This window comes from Bombina bombina, chromosome 2, assembly GCF_027579735.1.
Source record: "Bombina bombina isolate aBomBom1 chromosome 2, aBomBom1.pri, whole genome shotgun sequence".
Lineage (NCBI taxonomy): Eukaryota > Metazoa > Chordata > Amphibia > Anura > Bombinatoridae > Bombina > Bombina bombina.
The window spans coordinates 1,021,419,610-1,021,445,511 of NC_069500.1; the positions used below are offsets into that span (position 1 = coordinate 1,021,419,610).

At 38.4% G+C, this 25,902-nt stretch overlaps 1 protein-coding gene across 6 annotated transcripts in view; it reads right to left on the bottom strand.

Moving 5' to 3' along the window:
- Positions 1-25,902, bottom strand: part of ANXA5 (annexin A5) — a 194,263-nt gene that overhangs the window by 50,022 nt on the left and 118,339 nt on the right. For all 6 annotated transcript variants that reach the window (XM_053703609.1, XM_053703610.1, XM_053703604.1 and 3 more), the window contains 2 exons: positions 14,191-14,247; positions 2,156-2,249 (listed from right to left, as the gene is read on the bottom strand). In XM_053703609.1, the coding sequence (XP_053559584.1) occupies positions 2,156-2,249; positions 14,191-14,247 (151 nt within the window). The remainder of the gene's footprint in view (positions 1-2,155; positions 2,250-14,190; positions 14,248-25,902) is intronic.

The window sequence follows — 25,902 nt, forward strand, 5'->3', positions numbered from 1 at the left end:
TTATGATTTATATATATATATATATATATATATATATATATATATATATATATATATATATATATATATAGGTTATCTGGTTAACTTGATTCTTTTGTGTTTCATTTGTATTATGTTTTTCTTCTTTATAATGGTATAATTCAGATCAAAAAAATGAAGCACTAAACAATACATAAAACCATATGCTCCTATTTTAGCATATATTTTTTTATAATTTAGGAGTCTGGATAAAAACAATTTTTTTTGGGTGTAATAAAATTAAATAGTAGCATTTTGGGATAATTTTTATATATATATCTAAAATCTGTAGGGCGCGGCATTGCACAAGCAGTTCACCAGAACTGACTGTGCAATCTGCATTCAGCAATGTCTGTCGGACATGAACCGCTGAGCGGACCATGTCGGACAGACCTTTGCTAAATCGGGCCCTTTAGGTCTGTGCACAAATGCCTAAATGAAATAAAGTTTATTAAACTTTATTATTTGAATTTTTCATAGTTTGTAGTGCCTCATACTCATTTTGAACTTGCCATAATACATTTGAGAGTGTGTACCCAATATCTAAGGGTAGCACTTCTGATTTAGAAATGTTACCATTTAGTGGTTATCTTGAAAGAGAGAGTGTGCGTCTCTGGAGAAGGAGAAAAAAAAAAAAAAAAAAAAACACAACAAAAACGCTGAATCCAGGTCTAAATGGAATACACCCAAGGGATCTAAGGGAACTTAGCACTGTCAAAGCCAAACCATCAGGACTGATCCAGGAAGCTTTAGACCAGTAAGCCTGACATCAGTAGTGGAAAAGATACTAGAAGGGATTATATTCAAGAGTATATTCAGGAATTTAAGATTATAAATTCAAATCAGCATGGTTTTATGAGTAATAGTTCATGACAAACTAATCTGAATTATATTTTATGAGGAGGTAAGCAAAAATTTAAAGACTGGGAATAGCTGAGAATGGGTAAAAGAAAGGGAGCAACATAGTAAATGGGTCATACTCAAAAAGAACAAAAGTAATTTGTGAGGAAAAAGTTCAAAGAATGGCCACACAAAAAAATATATACATAAACGGAATGGAGAATTTTAACTATGAAGAGAGGTTATCCAAATTGGGTTGTTTTTTTTTTTTTTTTCTAAAGTAAAGGCCCTTGAGAGGTGATTTGGTTATTTTATACAAATATATTCAAGGCCGATATACAGAGTTGGAGGAAGCGCTGTTTATTCCAAGGTGGTTGTTTGTGAAAAGAGATTACAATTTAAGGCTATAAAAAACCTCCAGCAACAAAGGTTTTTAAGAGCAATCAAATTGTGGAACAACTTGCATAACGAGGTAGTGACAATATCTTAAAAATGTATCTAAGCCATTTTAAATGTATCTAACTAAATACAGAACACAATTTAAAAAAAATGTTTAATCTAAGTTAAATTGACAGCTTCTTTATTGTAAATCAGGTAGAATCTGTATAGGTTAAAGTCCATGGGCTTCTCTCTTCTTTCAACCTCATCTAGAATGTTACTATGGATCAGTCACTGACACAAAATGTAACGGAACTGAATGGGGTTAATAACCAACTACTGAACAATGAGATATGTTTAGGAGTCAAACAGACATACAATTAGTAATATGGAGGCTTTTTTCATTATTGCAGCACAAAACCTGAATACACCGCTTGAAAGAAAAATTATGAAATATGAAAAAAAAAAAAAAAAAAAGTGTATGGCACGTCTTAGAGACAGCCACATCAATTCATGATAGCTTGATGTATCGCTGCTAACTGACCCAGATTTGTAAGGGTTTTGTGTCAGTGTTACAGCATGGGCTGCCATACTCAATTAGATTCATAGTAGAGAGACAAGAGCTGCATGGTAAAGTTTTTATTTTTATATCTGATGTATATTATCATATTTCAAATTTCTGTTCCTATTTAAACATATTGATCGTTCTACAAATTTAAGAATGTGCAACAACTGATAAACTAAAATATCAGTGCTCTGGGACAAGCTCCACCTAAGTTTTTTTTTTTCCTGCTTAAAATGTCCCAGACAATTAAACAGTTCTATTATTTTCAGAATCTTGACCATCTAGAAAATGCTGAACATACATTAAATTTAGAAACACACACACTTTAACGTAATTTGCTCATGATTTTCATACCTCTCCTTAAATGAGCCACACTGCGGGTACCTAAAATTGTGATAAACTTTTCTTCATCAGTGCCCCACTTCAGTTCTCCTGCTTTAAATAATTGCTGCAAAATTGCAAGAATAGAAACATTACAATTAAATTTAAAAAAAATATTATTTCTTTAAAATCTGTTAAAACAAACGACCACATTCCTCATTAGTACCATTACCATAAGTATTTAACACTATGCTAAAGTTATTATTCTGGTTATCCAGGGAACAAAAAGAAAAACAAGTGTGGGGGTCTAAAGGTGAGAAAGAGGCAATGTAACTAATTTATTGTCCAGTTTTCCACACTAATTCCTGGATTCTTGTCATTCAACAAACCACAAAATCTGTGCTTATCTGATCAATTAATTTATAACGTGATGGTGAGAGTCCATGAGGGATTAAAGCCCAGTCCTATAAGAAGCAGCAAAACACCCCACATTGTGCTTTAATCCCTCACACTTTCCCATAATTACTTACTCATACATATGGCCAAGAGATATGGCACCGGATTTTAAATAAGTTTAAAACATAACTTAATTCAAAGGGTTAAAAGGTCCATAGTATCCAATAGATACTGTGTATCTCTACAATGTTCATTGTGTATTCCATAACACTTCGGTTGTTGTATGCTGTACAAGTGAGTGCACTTCATCTGACTAAAGTGTGTGTGTATAATATATATATATATATATATATATATATATATATATATATATATATATATATATATATATATATATACATATACATATATATATATATACATATATATATATATATATATATACATACATATACACACATATATACATACACACACATACACATAGCGCATTGTCTCAGGGTATATATACACATACACACACATTTATGTGTTTAAATGTGTTTTACTGTACATATTTCACATTCCAATGTTGACTTACATTAATTGTAAATACATATTTCTATATATGTGTATATACCTATACCTGTATATCTATTTCTATAGATACATGAACAGTATAAGATATATAGAAATATATATTTAATCATAAAAAGTACATTATTTTCTATGTGAAGAAGATAGGAATGTACAATGTGTTTTGCTTGTGTTTCCCGATTTAGATCTTAACACTGTAGTGTTAGCGCACATGAAAACTTAGTAATCGAGGGTCGTTATTGAACTTTTATATAACAAAAAATAAATTATTAAACATACTTTAAAATATACAGTATTTCACAAAAGTGAGTACACCCTTCACATTTTTGTAAATATGTGACAACACTGAAGAAATGACACTTTGCTACAATGTAAAGTAGTGAATGTACAGCCTGTATAACAGTGTAAATTTGCTGTCCCTCATAACAACAACACACAGCCATTCATGTCTAAACCATTGGCAACAAAAGTGAGTACACCCTAAGTGGAAATGTCCAAATTGGGCACAAATTGTCAATATTTTGTGTGGCCACCATTATTTTCCAGCACTGCCTTAACCCTCTTGGGCCTGGAGTTCACCAGAGCTTCACAGATTGCCACTGGAGTCCTATTCCACTCCTCCATGACGACATCATGGAGCTGGTGGACGTTAGAGACCTTGCGCTCCCTCACCTTCCGTTTGAGGATGCCCCACAGATGCTCAATAGGGTTAAGGTCTTGAGACATGCTTGGCCAGTCCATCACCTTTACCCTAAGCTTCTTTAGCAAGGCAGTGGTCAACATGTTGGAATACTGCCCTGCGGCCCAGTCTCCGAAGGGAGGGGGATCATGTTCTACTTTAGCATGTCACAGTAAATGTTGGCATTCATGGTTTCCTCAATGAACTGTAGCTCCCCAGTGCCGGCAGCACTCATGCAGGCCCAGACCATAACACTCCCACCATCATGTTAGACTGTAGGCAAGACACACTTGTCTTTGTACTCCTCACCTGGTTGCCGCCACACACGCTTGACAGCATCTGAACCAAATAAGTTTATCTTGGAACCTGTACTGTGAAACCGCTGTATGGTCTTGCCCACTATGCTGCAGCTCAGTACCAGGGTCTTGGCAATCTTCTAATAGCCTAGGCCATCTTTATGTAGAGCAACAATTATTTTTTTCAGATCATCAGAGAGTTCTTTGCCATGAGGTGCCATGATGAACTACCAGTGACCAGTATAAGAGTGTGTGAGCAACGAAACCAAATATAACACACCTGCTCCCCATTCACACCTGAGAGTCACATGACACTGGGGAGGGAAAATGGCTAATTGGGCCCAATTTGGACATTTCCACTTAGGGGTGTACTCACTTTTGTTGCCAACGGTTTAGACATGAATGGCTGTGTGTTGAGTTATTTTGAGGGGACAGAAAATTTACACTGTTATACAGGTTGTACACTCACTACTTTAAATTGTAGCAAAGTGTCATTTCTTCAGTGTTGTCACATGAAAAGATATAAAATATTTACAAAAATGTGAGGGGTGTACTCACTTTTGAGAGATACTGTAGCTGTATTCTATTAATTATTTAGAATATTTTACAGTATGTTTAATTGTGGCCATCTTTAGTACTGGCAGATGGGTTTTTTTTGTAGTGTAGTGGTCCCCCCACATCCCCCTGTGGCCATCATTATCTAGGGCTCACCATCCCACCTTTTATCTGTAGTGTAGCTTCACTCCCACTCCCTCTTCTGCTGGAAAGCCCACTCGCCTCCTGATTTCCCTACCACACCTTCTGCTGGCACCAGCAGATAGACAATGATACTGTGTGTGTGTGTGTGTGTAACAATCTGCAATGATCAATCATCTGGCATCTGCCTTTATATGGAACCAGAGCACCAATCATCATGCTCCAGTTTCATATGGAGGCAGATGCTTGGAGTTCAGGAAATCCAGCTCTCGGCTGTAAATTTACAGCATTGACTGCACAAGCTTCCTGCAGCTCGGGCAAATATATAAAAGTCATGCGGTACGATAGGCAAAGTACTGCATGACGTATATACACACACACGCCCTTTTAGGTTAAGGGGTTAAGTTCCTATATGGTTTATCCAACCACTTTAATTAGATCCCACCTTATTCACAATATATATATATATATATATATATATATATATATATATATATATATATATATATATATATATATATATATATATATATATATATATATATATATATATATATATATATATATATATATATATATATATATATATATATATATATATATATATACACACACACACACACAAATTAAACGCTCATTCATATAATGGTGATACAAATTATTAGAATATATATATGATACAGCCAGGTTTAAATTTAATTCGAACTTTACCTGTATCAAATGAAAAGGTTATGTCATACAATTGATTTCCTTAAACCCATCTATAAAATTCTTCAAAGAGTCTTTAGAGATGTTATCCCTATTTCTAAAATGAATTGTCCCAATAAAAAAATATATATTAGCTAGCCGTGTATATAAAATGAGATATTTGTATAAGTATAAATATAATATAATGTGAAATCTCGAGGGCACCTCCAGAAGAAAGGATGCCTGCACCCCCTTGGATTTGCACTTCCAGTAACCTCAATCGATATGAGGTAAGTAGATGGTATTTGATTGGTGGCCTCCCAGAGTATGGATCCGAAAACTGGTAGTATATACTCCTCAGGTGTAGCTGTAGAAACTTCCAAACACTCTCAGATATGAATATCCTCAAACTTCCAGGCGTTGGTAGGCTCAATATGTAATGAAACACAAAGCGAACAAGGGGCTGCTTTGTCTCCCACTGTGTCTCTGTTTACAGGCAGTCTGTCAGGTGATTTCCTGCTTTCAGGATGGGTCTCTTTTATCCTGAAAGCAGGAAATCACCTGACAGACTGCCTGTAAACAGAGACAGTGGGAGACAAAGCAGCCCCTTGTTGGCTTTGTGTTTCATTACATATTGAGCCTACCAACGCCTGGAAGTTTGAGGATATTCATATCTGAGAGTGTTTGGAAGTTTCTACAGCTACACCAGATGAGTATATACTACCAGTTTTCAGTTCCATACTCTGGGAGGCCACCAATCAAATACCATCTACTTACCTCATATCGATTGAGGTTACTGGAAGTGCAGGCATCCTTTCTTCTGGAGGTGCCCTCGAGATTTCACATTACATTATACAAATATCTCATTTTATATACACGGCTAGCTAATATATATTTTTTTATTGGGACAATTCATTTTAGAAATAGGGATAACATCTCTAAAGACTCTTTGAAGAATTTTATAGATGTGTTTAAGGAAATCAATTGTATGACATAACCTTTTCTTTTGATACAGGTAAAGTTCAAAAAACAAAATTTATGCTTACCTGATAAATTTATTTCTCTTGTGGTGTATCCAGTCCACGGATTCATCCATTACGTGTGGGATATTCTCCTTCCCAACAGGAAGCTGCAAGAGGACACCCACAGCAGAGCTGTCTATATAGCTCCTCCCCTAACTGCCACTCCCAGTCATTCGACCGACGACAAGCAAGAGAAAGGAGAAACTATAGGGTGCAGTGGTGACTGTAGTTTAAAAATAAAAAACACCTGCCTTAAAATGACAGGGCGGGCCGTGGACAGGATACACCACAAGAGAAATAAATTTATCAGGCAAGCAGTTTTCTCTTGTAAGGTGTATCTAGTCCATGGATTCATCCATTACTTGTGGGATACCAATACCAAAGCTATAGGACACGGATGAAGGGAGGGACAAGGCAGGCGCTTAAACGGAAGGCACCACTGCCTGTAAGACCATTCTCCCAAAAATAGCCTCCGAAGAAGAAAATGTATCAAATTTGTAGAATTTAGAAAAAGTATGAAGCGAAGACCAAGTCGCCGCCTTACAAATCTGTTCAACAGAAGCCTCATTCTTAAAAGCCCATGTGGAAGCTACTGCTCCAGTGGAATGAGCTGTAATTCTTTCAGGAGGCTGCTGGCCAGCAGTCTCATAAGCTAAGCGGATTATGCTTCTTAGCCAAAAAGAAAGAAGTTGCCAAAGCCTTTTGACCTCTCCTCTGTCCAGAGTAGACCACAAACAAAGCAGATGTTTGACGAAAATCCTTCGTAGCTTGTAAATAAAATTTTAAAGCACGAACCACATCAAGATTGTGTAAAAGACGTTTCTTCTTTGAAGAAGGATTAGGACATAGTGAAGGAACAACAATTTCCTGATTGATATTTTTATTAGATACCACCTTAGGAAGAAAACCAGGTTTGGTACGTAACACTACCTTATCTGCATGGAAAATGAGATAAGGGGAATCACATTGTAAAGCAGATAACTCCGAAACTCTTCGAGCCGAGGAGATAGCTACTAAAAACAGAACTTTCCAAGATAAAAGTTTAATATCTATGGAATGCAAAGGTTCAAACGGAACCCCTTGCAGAACCTTAAGAACCAAATTTAAAGTCCATGGCGGAGCAACAGGTTTAAACACAGGCTTGATTCTAACTAAAGCCTGACAAAACGCATGAACATCTGGAGAATCAGCCAGACACTTGTGCAAAAGGACAAAGCAGAAATCTGTCCCTTTAAGGAACTAGCGGACAATCCCTTCTCCAATCCTTCTTGGAGAAAAGATAATATCCTAGGAATACTGACCTTACTCCATGAGTAACCTTTGGATTCACACCAATGAAGATATCTACACCATATCTTATGATAGATTGTCCTGGTGACCGGCTTTCGAGCCTGAATTAAGGTATCAATGACCGACTCAGAGAAACCACGCTTTGATAAAATCAAGCGTTCAATCTCCAAGCAGTCAGACGCAGAGAAATTAGATTTGGATGGTTGAAAGGACCCTGAAGTAGAAGGTCCTGCCTCAGCGGCAGAGTCCATGGTGGAAGGGATGACATGTCCACCAGATCTGCATACCAAGTCCTGCGTGGCCACGCAGGTGCTATCAAAATCACCGAAGCTCTCTCCTGCTTGATCTTGGAAAACAGACGAGGGAGCAGAGGAAACGGTGGAAACACATAAGCCAGGTTGAAAGATCAAGGCACTGCTAGAGCATCTATCAGCGCTGCTTTGGGATCCCTGGACCTGGATCCGTAACAAGGAAGCTTGGCGTTCTGACGAGACGCCATGAGATCCAGTTCTGGTTTGCCCCAAAGTTGAATGAACTGTGCAAATACCTCCGGATGGAGTTCCCACTCCCCCGGATGAAAAGTCTGCCGACTTAGAAAATCCGCCTTCCAGTTCTCTACTCCTGGGATATGGATAGCTGATAGATGGCAAGAGTGAACCTCTTCCCATAGAATTATTTTTGAAACCTCCAACATTGCTAGGGAACTCCTTGTTCCCCCTTGATGGTTGATGTAGGCTACAGTCGTGATATTGTCCAACTGAAATCTGATGAACCTGACCGCAGCAAGCTGAGGACAAGCCTGAAGAGCATTGAATATCGCTCTTAGTTCCAGAATGTTTATCAGAAGGACTGCCTCCTCCTGAGTCCACGAGCCCTGAGCTTTCAGGGAGTTCCAGACTGCACCCCAGAAGGCTGGCATCTGTCGTTACTATTGTCCAATCTGGCCTGCGGAAGGTAATACCCTTGGACAGATGGACCCGAGATAGCCACCAGAGAAGAGAATCCCTGGTCTCTTGATCCAGATTTAGTAGAGGGGACAAATCTGTGTAATCCCCATTCCACTGACTGTGCATGCAAAGTTGCAGCAGTCTGAGATGTAGGCGGGCAAACGGCACTATGTCCATTGCCGCTACCATTAAGCCGATTACTTCCATACACTGAGCCACTGAAGGGCGAGAAGTAGTATAAAGAACACGGCAGGAATTTAGAAGTTTTGACAACCTGGCCTCTGTCAGGTAAATCTTGATTTCTACAGAATCTATCAGAGTTCCTAGGAAGGAAACTCTTGTGACAGGGGATAGAGAACTCTTTTCTTCATTCACCTTCCACCCATGAGACCTCAGGAATGCCAGAACAATGTCCGTATGGGACCTGGCGATTTGAAAATTCGACGCCTGTATCAGAATTTCGTCTAGGTAAGGGGCTACTGCTATACCCCGCGGCCTTAGGACCGCTAGGAGTGACCCTAGAACCTTTGTGAAGATTCTTGGTGCCGTAGCTAACCCAAAGGGAAGAGCCACAAACTGGTAATGCCTGTCTAGGAAGGCGAACCTGAGAAACCGATGATGATCTCTGTGTATCGGAATGTGAAGATAAGCATCCTTTAAGTACATGGTAGTCATATATTGACCCTCCTGGATCATAGGTAGGATGGTTCGAATAGTCTCCATCTTGAAGGATGGGACCCTGAGAAATTTGTTTAGGATCTTGAGATCTAAGATTGGTCTGAAGGTTCCCTCTTTCTTGGGAACCACAAACAGATTTGAATAGAAGCCTTGCCCCTGTTCCTCCTTTGGAACTGGGTGGATCACTCCCATAAATAGGTGGTCTTGAACACAATGTAAGAATGCCTCTCTCTTTATCTGGTTTTCAGATAATTGTGAGAGATGAAATCTCCCTTTTGGGGAAGAAGCTTTGAAGTCCAGAAGATATCCCTGGGACACAATTTCCAACACCCAGGGATCCTGGACATCTCTTGCCCAAGCCTGGGCGAAGAGAGAAAGTCTGCCCCCTACTAGATCCATTTCCGGATCGAGGGCTGATCCTTCATGCTGTTTTAGAGGTAGCAGAAGGTTTTTTGGCCTGCTTTCCTTTGTTCCAAGCCTGGTTAGGTCTCCAGACCGGCTTGGACTGGGCAAAATTTCCCTCTTGTTTTGTGTTAGAGGAAGTTGAAGCTGCGCCACTCTTGAAGTTTCGAAAGGAACGAAAATTAGTCTGTTTGGTCCTTAATTTGTTGGACCTATCCTGAGGAAGAGCGTGACCTTTTCGTCCAGTAATAACAGAAATGATCTCCTTCAGTCCAGGCCCGAATAGGGTCTGCCCCTTGAAGGGAATGTTGAGAAGCTTAGACTTTGAAGTAACGTCAACTGACCAGGATTTAAGCCATAGCGCCCTACGCGCCTGAATAGCAAAACCTGAGTTTTTAGCCGTTAGCTTGGTTAAATGAACAACGGCGTCAGAAACAAATGAATTGGCTAGCTTAAGAGCTTTAAGCTTGTCAAGGATATCATCCAACGGGGTTTCTACCTGTAGAGCCTCTTCTAGAGACTCAAACCAGAAAGCCGCAGCAGTGACTGGGGCAATGCATGCAAGAGGCTGGAGAATAAAACCTTGTTGAATAAAAATGTTCTTAAGGTAACCCTCTAATTTTTTTGTCCATTGGATCTAGAAAAGCACAACTGTCCTCAACCGGGATAGTTGTACGGTTCGCTAGGGTAGAGACTGCTCCCTCCACCTTAGGGACTGTCTGCCACAAGTCCCGTGTAGCGGCATCTATAGGAAACATCTTTTTAAAAAACAGGAGGGGGGAGAGAACGGTACACCTGGTCTATTCCATTCCTTAGTAATAATTTCTGAAAACCTCTTAGGGATTGGAAAAACATCAGTGTAAATAGGCACTGCATAGTATTTATCAAACTTACACAATTTCTCTGGGACTACAATGGCGTCACAGTCATCCAGAGTTGCTAAAACCTCCCTGAGCAACACGCGGAGGTGTTCAAGTTTAAATTTAAATGTAGACATATCAGAATCAGGTTGAAGGGTCTTCCCTGAATCAGAAAAACCACCCACAGATAGAAGCTCTCCTGCTTCGGCTTCTGCACATTGTGAGGGTATATCAGACATAGCTACTAAAGCGTCAGAGAGCTCTGTATTTTTTCTAGCCCCAGAGCTGTCTCGCTTTCCTTGTAACCCTGGCAGTTTGGACAATACCTCTGTAAGGGTAGGATTCATAACTGCCGCCATGTCTTGTAAAGTATACGCAATGGGCGCGCTAGATGTACTTGGCGTCCCTTGACACGTGGGGAGAGTTAGTCGGCATAACTTCCCCCTTGTCATTTTCTTCTGGTGATAAATCTTTTAAAGCCAGAATATGGTCTTTAAAATTTATAGTAAGATCAGTGCATTTGGTACACATTCTAAAAGGGGGTTCCACAATGGCTTCTAAACATAATGAACAAGGAGTTTCCTCTATGTTAGACATGTTTAACAGACTAGTAATGAGACCAGCAAGCTTGGAAAACACTAATAAATGTGAAAAAGCATAAAATAAAAAATGGTACTGTGCCTTTAAGGGGGAAAAAAAAACAATCACCTAAACTGCAAAACAGTGGGAAAAAAAAGCAGTAAACTCTACGAAATTTTTACAGTGTGTATAATAGACTAAAATAGCATTGCACCCACTTGCAAATGGATGATTAACCCCTCAGGCTCAAAAACTAATTAAAAAAAAATGGTAAAACCGTTAAACAGTCACAAGCAAACTGCCACAGCTCTACTGTGGCTCCTACCTGTCCATAAAACGACTTTTGTAGGCACAAAAACCCTTTACAGAGGTCCTATATGTCAGGGGACTCCTTCAGGGAAGCTGGATGTCTCAGACTGTAAAAACTACTGCGCAATTAGAGCGCAAAAATAGGCCCCTCCCACCATGCGCTCAAAGTGAAAGGGCCATAATAACTACTCCTAGGAGAAATCTAGTCAGCCATGTGGAAAACTAAGCCCCAAATAAAGATTTATCACCCTCAGTAAAAAACGTTTTTTATATATCATGCAAACGTTTTATATACTAAGTAATAAGAGCAAGTAACATGAATATTACCCTTTACTGCAAGCATGATCCCAGTCGTTTGTTAAATCACTGTAATCAGGCTTACCTTAAATATATCAGGCACGGTCAGCATTTTCTAGACCTTATCTCTCTAGAAAAAAATATACTGAACATACCTCAGAGCAGTTAATTCTGCAGGCCATTCCCCCAGCTGAAGTTTTCCCATACGCTTCAGTTATGTGTCAGAACAGCAGTGGACCTTAGTTACAACCTGCTAAGATCATCAAAAACCTCAGGCAGAACTCTTCTTCTAATTTCTGCCGGAGGTAAAAACAGTACAACATTTAAAAATAACAAACTTTTGATTGAAAACTACACTAAATCACCACATATCTCTTGATACTTCCTTTCTTGTCGAGAGCTGCAAGAGAATGACTGGGAGTGGCAATTAGGGGAGGAGCTATATAGACAGCTCTGCTGTGGGTGTCCTCTTGCAGCTTCCTGTTGGGAAGGAGAATATCCCACAAGTAATGGATGAATCCGTGGACTGGATACACCTTACAAGAGAAATTTAAACCTGGTTGTATCATATATATTCTAATAATTTGTATCACCTTTATATGAATGAGTGTTTAATTTTTTATAGATAGCTCAGGCTATTGAGTCATATATAGCGCCATCTTATATCTTTTGTACATATATATTTCCCGGCAGACATTTGACCGACGGATAATAGTCCGACACACAAGTGGCTGTCAGATAACAGTCCGGCCACAAGATAAATAGATAATTTCATAGACAGAATTACAAGACATGCAGGCTGTGACCCATGGTTAGGTTCCCAGAGGCGGTTGCGGCGCCAGAGGCTCTGGTTAGAACAGAGCACTCCAGAGCGTATCTGCCCTCGGCCGAACATGCTTCGGCATTCTGTCTGTCGGCCAAATGTCGGACAGAATGCTGTCGGTCAAATGTCCGTTGGTATTTGGTCAGAGCTATAAAGTATATATATACATATATACATACATATACACACATACACATACACCACACAGAAAACCCAGCACTCACTTACAAGCTCTCAGCTAAGATTTAAAAGCAAAAATGGAAAGGTTAGTTACCTCATCTGGCCAAATGGGACAAGCCCAGGTACCTCGTCAAGGTCCTTTCCAATACCTGGGACCCTAAAACAGCCACACAATGCAAGCTTTCAAATCCAAATAAACTGGGAACAAGGGAAGGGTGCACAGGAATATGTAATCATCCTAGACATATACAAAACACAGAAAGGTAACTGCACTCTCATACTGGACCAGGTACACATCCTTGACGAGGTACCTGGGCTTGTCCCATTTGGCCAGATGCGGTAACCAACCTTTCCATTTTTGCTTTTAAATCTTAGCTGAGAGCTTGTGAGTGAGTGCTGGGTTTTCTCTGTGTGTTGTATTAATTTGTTTTGTAATTTTCCCTATGGTTCTTGCACCCAGACCTGACTGGGGTTAACTGCCTGTGACTCTGGGAACAGCACAGCTTCCTGTGAGTGCCAGTGGCACCCAGGGCTAAGCATGTTGCAGAGTCATGGGATGTGTACCCGGTCCAGTATGAGAGTGCAGTTCCGTGTGTGTATGTATATATATATATTTTGTTTCTTTAGTGTTGGGTTCTCTCTCCCCCTCCAAGTGATCAATAATTTACGGTAGTGAAGGGACCCAACTCTCACTACAACCCATATTTTTCTGTATCATAGGGCCTCATCCCTCCCTCTTCCTTCCAAACAGTTTTTGCCATCACTCCCTCCTCCTCTGGGACACCCACAAAACTTCCCTCCCCCACTCCTACCGGCACTAACGGAAGATCATTACAGAGAGTGACAGACTGTGTCCCTCTCTGCAATGATTGGCAATCTGGCTTCATATAGTAAGGGAGCATGATCAGTCCTCCCTTACCATATAAAAGGCAGATGCTTTCTGCCCCCTGGGACCACAACATGCACCTCTGTGCTGCACATAGGTACTACATCAACAAAGCTGTGCTTCCTGTGCCATTTCACCTTCACCTCTCCTTTGACCCTTTATCCAAGAAAAACACAAACTATTTAAAACTCTGTGCTGCACTAAATTTTTTACTTTTTTTTTTTAAATTTTTTTTTAATACAAAAACATGATAATGTAGTGAAGCAATTGACATAAGAAAAGTACAGAATATGAAGCTACAGAAGACAGTGGCAGAAAAATCATCTTTTTTTCCTAGATCAAAGATGTATATGAATAGGATATTGATATTATTAATCAAATGGATTGTAATATTAGTATGATTAGCGCCTGTATTTTATTAGAATCATACATAAATTACAAAAAAAAAATATTAAAAAATCTCACCTGTGCATCTTCATCAACTATTGAATCATTCACTTTAGTGTCTGGGTCTCGGTTTCCCTTAAGTTAAAAAACAAAAGCAAAAAGCATAACATTAAAATGCTTTGCACTTCTGCACTTTATGGCTTGAATAATATTTCTCTAAATATATAGCTCTAGAAATGTATAGATATGTACTTTTTTTTTTCAACATCAGAAAACACCCAGATAAATATTGGGGGGTCGATCCGATAAAAATCGTCGCCCGCAAAAGCCGGCGACGCCAATATTTGCGCGGGTTTGGTATCACATATACGGCGTAACCTAGAAGTTACGCCCGTATATTTCTGCCGTCGCCCGTAGTTTTTTGGGCTATAGGCAGGTATACCAAACCCGCGCAGTTTGGTATCCAATATGCAGCGTAAGGACTTACGTGGCGAAAATAGAGAAAACTTACTCCATTTTCACCTCGCCACAAAAAGCAGCCGTAAGAAGCCTTACGCTGACTATTGGAGCCCCGTAACTTCCTAAACTGGCTGCTAAAATAAACCTAACATCTAACGCATGCGCAATGTCTATCTCCCTGTCAACCGCGATCTGCTAAAATAAACCTAACACCTAACGCATGCGCAATGTCTATCTACCTGTCAACCGCGATCCCCCCCCCGAAATCCCTAATAAAGTTATTAACCCCTAAACCGCCGCTCCCGGACCCCGCCGCCATCTACATAAACTAACCCCCTACTGTGAGCCCCTAAAACCGCCGCCATCTACCTTATCTATCCCCTAATTAGAACCCCTTACACCGCTGTCATCTACCTTATCTATCCCCTAATCTGACCCCTTACACCGCCGCCACCTATATAAAAATTATTAACCCCTAATCTAATCCCCCTATACCGCCGCCAGCTATATTAATATTATTAACCCCTAATGTAAGCCACTTACACCGCCGCCATCTCTAAACCGCCGCTCCCGGACCCCGCCGCCATCTACATAAACTAACCCCCTACTGTGAGCCCCTAAAACCGCCGCCATCTACCTTATCTATCCCCTAATTAGAACCCCTTACACCGCTGTCATCTACCTTATCTATCCCCTAATCTGACCCCTTACACCGCCGCCACCTATATAAAAATTATTAACCCCTAATCTAATCCCCCTATACCGCCGCCAGCTATATTAATATTATTAACCCCTAATGTGAGCCACTTACACCGCCATCTCTATTAAAATGATTAATCCCTAATTTAATCTACCTACCCCGCCGCCAGCTATATTATCTATATTAACCCTAAGTATATTATAGTTAATATAGGTATTACATTATATATATTAACCCTAATTATATTAGGGTTAATATAGTTAATATAGTTACTATAGTATTTATATTAACTATATTAACTCTATCTAACCCTAACACCCCTAACTAAATTTATATTAAATTAATCTAATTCATTTATAAACTAAAATATTCCTATTTAAATCTAAATACTTACCTATAAAATAAACCCTAAGATAGCTACAATATAATTAATAATTACATTGTAGCTATGTTAGGGTTAATATTTATTTTACAGGTAAATTGTTAATTATTTTAACTAGGTATAATAGCTATTAAATAGGTATTACCTATTTAATAGCTACCTAGTTAAAATAATTACCCAATTACCTGTAAAATAAATCCTAACCTAAGTTACAAATACACCTACACTATAAATAAATTTAATAAACTACAAACATCTATCTAAAAATACAATTAAATTAACTAAACTACAAAAAAAAAAAAAAACATTAAATTACAAAAAATAAAAAAAGATTACAAGATTTTTAAGCTAATTACACCTATTCTAAGCCCCCTAATAAAATAATAAACCCCCAAAATAAAAAAAATTCCCTGCCCTATTCTAAATTAAACAAATTTCAAAGCTCTTTACCTTACCAGCCCTTAAAAGGGCCTTTTGTGGGGCATGCCCCAAAGAATTCAGCTCTTTTGCATACAAATACAATACCCCCCCCCCATTACAACCCACCACCCACATACCCCTATTCTAAAACCACCCAAACCCCCCTTAAAAAAGCCTAACACTACCCCCCTGAAGATCTCCCTACCTTGTCTTCACCACACCGGGCCGAACTCCTGATCCGATCCGGGCGACGTCTTCCACCAAGCGGCAGCAAAGTCTTCATTCTTCCGGCGGCATCTTCAATCTTCTTTCTTCGCTCCGCCGCCGCGGAGCATCCATCCCGGCCGACTGCTGAACTACGAATGAGGTACCTTTAAATGACGTCATCCAAGATGGCGTCCGCCGAATTCCGATTGGCTGATAGGATTCTATCAGCCAATCGGAATTAAGTTAGAAAAATCTGATTGGCTGATTGAATCAGCCAATCAGATTCAAGTTCAATCCGATTGGCTGATCGTAACAGCCAATCAGATTGAGCTCGCATTCTATTGGCTGATCGGAACAGCCAATAGAATGCGAGCTCAATCTGATTGGCTGTTACGATCAGCCAATCGGATTGAACTTGAATCTGATTGGCTGATTCAATCAGCCAATCAGATTTTTCTAACTTAATTCCGATTGGCTGATAGGATTCTATCAGCCAATCGGAATTCGGCGGACGCCATCTTGGATGACGTCATTTAAAGGTACCTCATTCGTAGTTCAGCAGCCGGGCGGCCGGGATGGATGCTCCGCGGCGGCGGAGCGAAGAAAGAAGATTGAAGATGCCGCCGGAAGAATGAAGACTTTGCTGCCGCTTGGAGGAAGACGTCGCCGGAGGAAGAATTCTTCTTTGCCGCTTGGAGGAAGACATCGCCGGAGGAAGAATTCTTCTTTGCCGCTTGGAGGAAGACATCGCCGGGATCGGATCAGGAGTTCGGCCCGGTGTGGTGAAGACAAGGTAGGGAGATCTTCAGGGGGGTAGTGTTAGGCTTTTTTAAGGGGGGTTTGGGTGGTTTTAGAATAGGGGTATGTGGGTGGTGGGTTGTAATGGGGGGGGGGGTATTGTATTTGTACGCAAAAGAGCTGAATTCTTTGGGGCATGCCCCACAAAAGGCCCTTTTAAGGGCTGGTAAGGTAAAGAGCTTTGAAATTTATTTAATTTAGAATAGGGCAGGGAATTTTTTTTATTTTGGGGGTTTATTATTTTATTAGGGGGCTTAGAATAGGTGTAATTAGCTTAAAAATCTTGTAATCTTTTTTTTATTTTTTGTAATTTAGTGTTTGTTTGTTTTTGTAGTTTAGTTAATGTAATTGTATTTTTAGATAGATGTTTGTAGTTTATTACATTTATTTATAGTGTAGGTGTATTTGTAACTTAGGTTAGGATTTATTTTACAGGTAATTGGGTAATTATTTTAACTAGGTAGCTATTAAATAGGTAATACATATTTAATAGCTATTATACCTAGTTAAAATAATTAACAATTTACCTGTAAAATAAATATTAACCCTAACATAGCTACAATGTAATTATTAATTATATTGTAGCTATCTTAGGGTTTATTTTATAGGCAAGTATTTAGATTTAAATAGGAATATTTTAGTTTATAAATGAATTAGATTAATTTAATATAAATTTAGTTAGGGTTAGATAGAGTTAATATAGTTAATATAAATACTATAGTAACTATATTAACTATATTAACCCTAATATAATTAGGGTTAATATAGTTAATATATATAATGTAATACCTATATTAACTATAATATACTTAGGGTTAATATAGATAATATAGCTGGCGGCGGGGTAGGTAGATTAAATTAGGGGTTAATCATTTTAATAGAGATGGCGGCGGTGTAAGGGGCTTACATTAGGGGTTAATCATTTTAATAGAGATGGCGGCGGTGTTAGGGGATCACTTTAGGGGGTTATAGATATAATATAGCTGGCGGCGAGGTACGGGAGCGGCGGTTTAGGGGTTAATAACTTTATTAGGTTGCGGCGGGGTACGGGAGCGGCGGTTTAGGGGTTAATAGCTTTTTTATTGTTAGACTAGTGAGGGGGGATAGCGGATAGAGGGTTAGACGTGTCGGGCTATGTTAGGGAGGCGTGTTAGACAGTGCGGGTGTTTTAGACTTTAGTCAGGTTTTATAGGCGCCGGCAGTTTCTAACGTGCCGCAAGTCACTGGCGACGCCAGAAATTTGTACTTGCGCAGATTTCTGGACATCGCTGGTTTGTCAGACTTACGGCACGTTAGCATCTGACGGCGACTTATATGGGATAGCTCGAGTTGCGAGCTGAAACTGCGGGCGACGCCGGTTCCCTCGCTTGCGCCGCAAACTGCGATCTATATCGGATCGCGCCCTGGTAATTTAATGATTTTCCTCATCAGATCTGTATTGCCATAAGAGCTTTAAAAAGGCCACTAAACAGTTGAAATGCACGGTCGCTCTTTAAGATTTTTTTTAAAGTGATGGTAAAGTGATCAAACCTGCATTCATTAGTTCTTACTTTTTATGTGCCGTTCAAAAAATATGCTTTAAAATCAGACATCCTTTTCTTATTGTATCTCCAACCGCTTCTCACTAGACTGCTTTTTCCCCCTCGTACGACATCCAATCACATTGCATGCCCTACAGCACATGATGTGATTGGATGCCACACAGTAGAAATAAAATAATCATGATCAGAGTTTACATCACTTAATACCTTGCATTATAATAAACATGTAAATTACGAAATATTTACTAAAATACATTTTTACATAATTTTCCATAATCATAAAGAATTATTACATCCAAATACAAGAGGATTTATTTATACAGGGAGTCATTTATTAAATAAACAAAATAGTACCCATCTAAATTACAAGACTTCCTGTTGAGTACATAGGAGCAAAACCTTTCATGTCTCCAAAGACCCCTTCTATCCTGCTATAATCGAATAAAAAAAACAGATTGTATCTTCATGGCCACATGTCCTATATAAATTGGATACATCAAAAGGTTCAACCTAGAATACTTTAGATAATTCAATAAGTTTCATAGCTCAGCTAATCAGATGAATGGGGTAACTACTATGGAAAGTGAAAGATCTCAGGAAGCCCACGTTGTGTTGTCAACACAAAAGACACCTCGGCTAACAGGGTGTGTATACTTGGTAGCAAACCCGGTAACCCCTGATAGGTTACAATCCCAAAAGTGTCAAATGTCACAACTGCATATCATTAATACACAATTCTGTCTGGAAATTACTCACATTTGTTAAACCTGTGACTCAAATATAAAAATACTAGTCCTAAAGCCCGTTCACACGGGCCATTTTTTGCAGTACAGCGGTCCCACCCCTTGCTCTCTCTCCACCCCATCTCCCCCCTTCCCCTAGTTGATTTATAAAGTGGCAACATATTTTGCAGCTCTAGGACATTATATAGCTGAAAAGTACAACCCCATTATCAAAAAGTTGGAACAATATGGAAGATGCAAAAAAATAAAACCAATAAAAAAAATATAAAAAAAAAAAAAATAGTAATTTGAAAATTCACTGAAGACACCAGTTGGTTAAGTCTAACAAGCAAAATTTTCCCCCATTCATCCATTATGCACGTCTTCAGCTGCACAACTGTACGGGGTCTTCGTTGCCTTATTTTGTGCTTCATAATGCACCACACAATCTCAATCTGAAACAGGTCAGTACTGCAGGCAGGCCATGCTAGCACCCACACTTTCTGCTTACGCAACCAGGCAGAATGTGGTTTGTCGTTGTCCTGCTGGAAAATGCAGGTATACAGCATCTTTCAGCATTAAGGGTGCCCTCACAGATTTGCAAGTTACCCATGCCATTGGCACTGACACACCTCCATACCATGACAGACGCTGGCTTTTGGACCCGACACGGATAACAGCTTTGATGGTCCTTTTTCTCTTTGGCCCAGAGAACACGACGGCTGTTTTTTCCAAAAACTATTTGAAATGTTGACTCGTCTGACAACAAAACACGATTCCGCTGTGCTACTGTCCATCTCAAATAAGACCGAGCCCAGAGAAGTCTGCGGCGCTTCTGGACAGAGTTGATGTATGGCTTCTGCTTTGCAAAGTAAAGCCTTAGCTTGCATCTGTGGATGCAGCAGCGAATGGTGTTGACTGACAAAAAAGTTTATCAAAGTATTCCTGATCCCAAGTCAGGGTATCCATCATGACTGTTTTTGAAACTGTGACATCTGAGGAATTGGAGATCACGCACATTCAGAAGTGTTTTTCGGCCTTGCCCTCTACGCACCGAGATTTGACCAGATTCCTTGAATCATAATTATATTGTGCACTGAAGAGGGTGAAATGCCCAAAATCCTACCGATTTGTCTTTTGGGGAATGTTGTTCTCAAAGTGTTGGCTTATTCGCTTACAAATCTGTTGGCAGAGTGGCGCACCATGACCCATGCTGGCTCTTGAAGGACTATGCCTTTTTTGGAGGCTCCTTAAATGCACTAGGATTACACGATTGCCTCACCTGTTTCACATCTTCTTATTTCAACTTGTCACATAGCTAATAGTCCTAAATTGCCCCTGTCCCAACTTTTTTGCAGTCATTAGATTTGAAATGTGTATAATTTTCAAAAATACATTAAATTCACAAAATAAAATATCAAATAAATGTGTTAATGTGTTTCAATATAGTAAAAGATTAAATTACATTTTCAAATGACAGTAAAATGAATAATAAAGTCCATCAGCCGCTGCCTCTTGTAAACCACCTTAACATGAGATATCTACATGACAGATGGACATGTGAGCTTACATGCAAAAGAAAATACAAGGTTAAGTTTGAGGTGGGAAATGCTCCCAATTTGCATGCGTCTCAAAATGTGTTTTTATGGAATGCTTAAAAAAAGGTACATTGCACTGTAAACTATTGTCCACTTAAGTATGGGTTCTTTACTTATAGCTGATTTTGCCTGTTGGAAACCACCACCTAAACTGAAAAACATAATTTATGTAAGAATTTACCTGATAAATTCATTTCTTTCATATTAGCAAGAGTCCATGAGCTAGTGACGTATGGGATATACATTCCTACCAGGAGGGGCAAAGTTTCCCAAACCTTAAAATGCCTATAAATACACCCCTCACCACACCCACAATTCAGTTTAACGAATAGCCAAGAAGTGGGGTGATAAGAAAAGAGCGAAAGCATCAATAAAATAAGGAATTGGAATAATTGTGCTTTATACAAAAAAATCATAACCACCACAAAAAAGGGTGGGCCTCATGGACTCTTGCTAATATGAAAGAAATGAATTTATCAGGTAAGTTCTTACATAAATAATGTTTTCTTTCATGTAATTAGCAAGAGTCCATGAGCTAGTGACGTATGGGATAATAAATACCCAAGATGTGGAACTTCCACGCAAGAGTCACTAGAGAGGGAGGGATAAAATAAAGACAGCCAATTCCGCTGAAAAATGAATCCACTACCCAAATCAAAAAAGTTTCAATTTTTATAATGAAAAAAACTGAAATTATAAGCAGAAGAATCAAACTGAGACAGCTGCCTGAAGTACCATTCTACCAAAACTGCTTCTAAGAAGAGAAAACATCAAAATGGTAGAACATAGTAAAAATATGCAAAGACCAAGTCATTGCTTTGCAAATCTGATCAACAGAAGCTTCATTCTTTAAAAAGCCCAGGAAGTAGAAACTTACCTAGTAGAATGAGCCATAATCCTCCGAGGCGGGAATCCACCCGACTCCAAATAATCATGATGAATCAAAAGTTTAAGCAAGATACCAAATAAATGGCAGAAGCTTTTTGACCTTCCTAAAACCAGAAAAGATAAAAAATAGACTAGAAGTCTATCTGAAATCTGAATAGCTTCAACATAGAAAGTAAGAATCTAACCAAAGAAGTCTTAGGAAAACAATAATTCCTTCCTAATGTTTGTTAGAATTTACAACTTTAGGTAAGAATTGAAATGAGGACAGCAAAAACCACCTTTTCCTGATGAAAAAAAAAATCATAAAAAAAGAGATTCATAAGAAAGAACAGATAATTCAAAAGCTGTTCTAGCTGAAGAGATGTCCAAAAAGAACAATACTTTCCATGAAAGTAATTAATGTCTAGAGCAAGCATATGCTCAAATAGAAGAGCCTGAAAAACCTTCAGAACCCAAATAAGACTCCAAGGAGGAGAAATTGGCTTAATGACAGGTTTGATACGAATCAAAACCTGAACAAAAAAAAAAAAATGACGACTATCAGGAAGTAACACTGCCTTATCCTGATGAAAATCAGAAAGAGATATTCACAAAAAAGAGCAGATAGCTCAAAAATTCTTCTAGCAGAAGAAATAACCAAAAGGAACAATACTTTTCCAAGAAAGTAATTTAATGTTCAGAAAATGCATAGTTTCAAACGGAGGAGCCTGTAAAGCCCTCAGCACCAAATTAAGACTCCAAAGAGGAGAGATTGAATTAATGACAGGCTTGATACGGACCAAAGCCTGTACAAAACAATGAATATCAGGATGATTAGCAATCTTTCTGTGAAAAAAGAACAGAAAGAGTAGAGATTTGTCCTAACAAAGAACTGCAGACAAAACCTTATCCAAACCAACCTGAAAAAATAATAAAATTCTATGAATTTTAAAAGAATGCCAAGAAAAGTAGGTCTTCCAGACTCAATAATAAATCTTTCTAGAGACAGATTTACGAGCCTGAAACCAAGCGTTCAATCTCCATCCCTTCAAATTTAATGATTTGAGATCCTGATGGAAAAAATGGGCTTTGAGAAAGAAGGTCTGGTTTAAAGGGAAGTGTCCAAGGTTGGCAACTGGCCATCCGAATGAAATCCGCATACCAAGACCTGAGAGGCCATGCTGGAGCCACCAGCATAACAAACAAATACTCCATAAGAATTTTGGAAATCATTTTGGAAGAAGAACTAGAGGCAGAAAGAAATAGGCAAAAAGATAATTTCCAAAGAAATCTCAATGCATACACTACTTCCGCCTGAGGATCCCCGGACCTGAATAGGCCCCTGGGAAGTTCTTTATTCAGATGAGATGCCAACAGATCTTTTTATAGAAATGCTCACATCTGAAAAATTGAAAAACATATCTGGGTATGAGAGACCATTCTCCCGGATGTAAAGCTTGATTAACAGAGATAATCCGCTTCCCAAATATCTATACCTGGGAAAAAAAAACACAGAATTTAGATAGGAGCTGGATTTAGCCTAAGCTAATATCCGAGACACTTCTGTCACAGCCTAAGGACTGATAGTCCTACCCTGATGATTGACATACACCATAGTTGTGATATTGTCTGAAAAACAATAAACGTCTCTTCCTCAAAAAGAAACTAACTGAAAAACTCTGAGAAAACACGGAGTTCTAAAATATCAAATGTTAATCTCGCCTCCTGAGATTTCCAAACCCCTTGTGCTGACAGAGATCCTCAGACAGCCTCCCAACCAAAAAGACTCACATCTGTAGAGATCATGGTCCAGGTTGAGAACTAAATGATGGTGATCTTAACCACCAAATCAAGAGAGATAAATATTAGGATTTGAAGATTTAAAATGCGAAATCCTAGAATCCCTGCACCATAATTCAGTATAAAAGACTGGAAAGGTTCTGTCTATTGAAAATGAGCAAAGGGAATTGAATCCAATGCTGTGGCCATAAGACCTAAAACTTCTATGCATATATAGCAACTGAAGGAAATAATAGAGAGACTAAAGGTACCGACAGACGGAACCCAATAAAATTGTCCCTTGTCTGATAGAGACAAAGACAGTGACACAAACTATCTGGAAACCTAAAAAAGGTGACCCTTGTGAGAGGAATCAAGAGCTTTTGAAAAAAAGATCCTCTAACTATGTCCTGAAGAACAAAGTGAATCATATGAGATTCCGCATCCTCAGAAAATAATCTGAATAAATACAGAAAAAAATATGCATTTATTGTATCTAATGAAAACAAATAATGCTATCACTGACCAAAAAAAGGCAGAATAGTTTGAATAAAAACTCCAAAACCCAGTTCCTAAAAATGGAACTGGAAGAAATACCCCAGAAGATTCCAGGTCTGAGCAGCGCTTGAACCCCATGGGTGACCAGCCATGCTTCAACAGTACCCAAAATGAATAGGACCGAAACACACTTAAAGAAAGTGTTAGCCTTACTGGAATAAAATCAAAGAAATTTGGACCGAATAGAACCAAATAAATTTCAAAAAAGTCTTAACCTGCCCCTTGCCAGCCAAGCTGGAATACGGCACATACATCGCAATTTAAGGGAGCTGATTTCGAACTGAAAAAAATTCCAATTAAAAACATGTTACTTGGGAAAGAATTCAGGAATTCATTCCTTAATAAGAACAACCAAATTAGTATAAGCTTAAAGTTTTAGTCTTAGAACTCAATCTTGAAGCCCAGAGTAACAGTTAAGAATTTAATCCAATTATAAAACAAATAATTGATTATCTTAGAACAAAAGAAATATGGATTTTTAGAAATCACAAAATTCTTCTAGCTCAAACAGCTAAAGACATATTAAACCTCATTTGCGAAAATATTCAATAAAATGAAGACACAAATGAAATTATTAGCATGATAGTCCAGTTAAAGGACCAGACAATACAGTGGACTTGCATAATCAATAAATGCAAAACAACAAGACAAATGCAACAGCACCTAGTCTAGTAAATGTTGTCCCTTTAAAAATGCTAAAATAAATCATAATCTGATACTTGATCTTAAAGTAAACAGAAAAACTGAAGCAATTGCAACATCCAAATAAATCACAGGTACAAGAAAGGTACCTGAAACTAAATAATTTTCAATAAATAAGATACAACCATCTAAAGGAAAATAAATACTATTTTGCTATAGAAAAAATAGCATAATCAGTAGGAGTAGAGATAGCCCCAATAAATTGGAGAACCCTCCAAATTGAATTAAACTGCCGGCAAAGAGTATAGTTTAAAACCTTTGAAGAAGGAATAAAAGAAAATTCTCAGCCTATTCCATTCCCTAGTATAAGGAATTGGAAAAAAACCCTCTGAAAACACAGAAGAATAAATAAGCAGAAATAGTGTTAGCTAGTCTTGAAAAAGAACTAGTTACCTTAATGTCCTAAATAATCAACACCTTTTCAACAAAGAACAAATGTACTTTAATAAAAAAGTAGATTTGTTAGTGTCAATATCTGATGAAGAAAATTCTGAATGAGAAAAAACATCAGAGAAGGATAAATCAGTATGTTGTTGGTCATTTTAAAACTTCAATAAAAAAGAAGTTTGAAAAAGACCTAAAAATTTTATTAGAAGGCACAAAGTCAGACAAAGCCTTTAAAATAGAATCAGAAAAATATTTCTTAAAAATCTTCTAAATATTTCTTGTACATAAAATGAATGGCAATATATAAAGCATAAATACTAATGGATTCTGCATGTAAAAGTTTATCATGATAACCTATTACAAACCATAGCTAAATATAAACATTCATAACACTTAAAATAAATTAACTTAGCTTTGGTAGGACTGAACTCAGTCAAGCGTTTTTCCAGAAGTAGCTTCTGATCCAGGGTCAATCTGAGACATCTTGCAATATGTAATAGAAAAAACAACATATAAAGCAAAATCTATCAAATTCCTTAAATGACAGTTTCAGGAATGGGAAAAAATGCCAATGAACAAGCTTCTAGCAACCAGAAGCAAATAAACAATGAGACTTAAATAATGTGGAGACAATAATGACGCCCATATTTTTTAGCGCCAAAAAAAGACG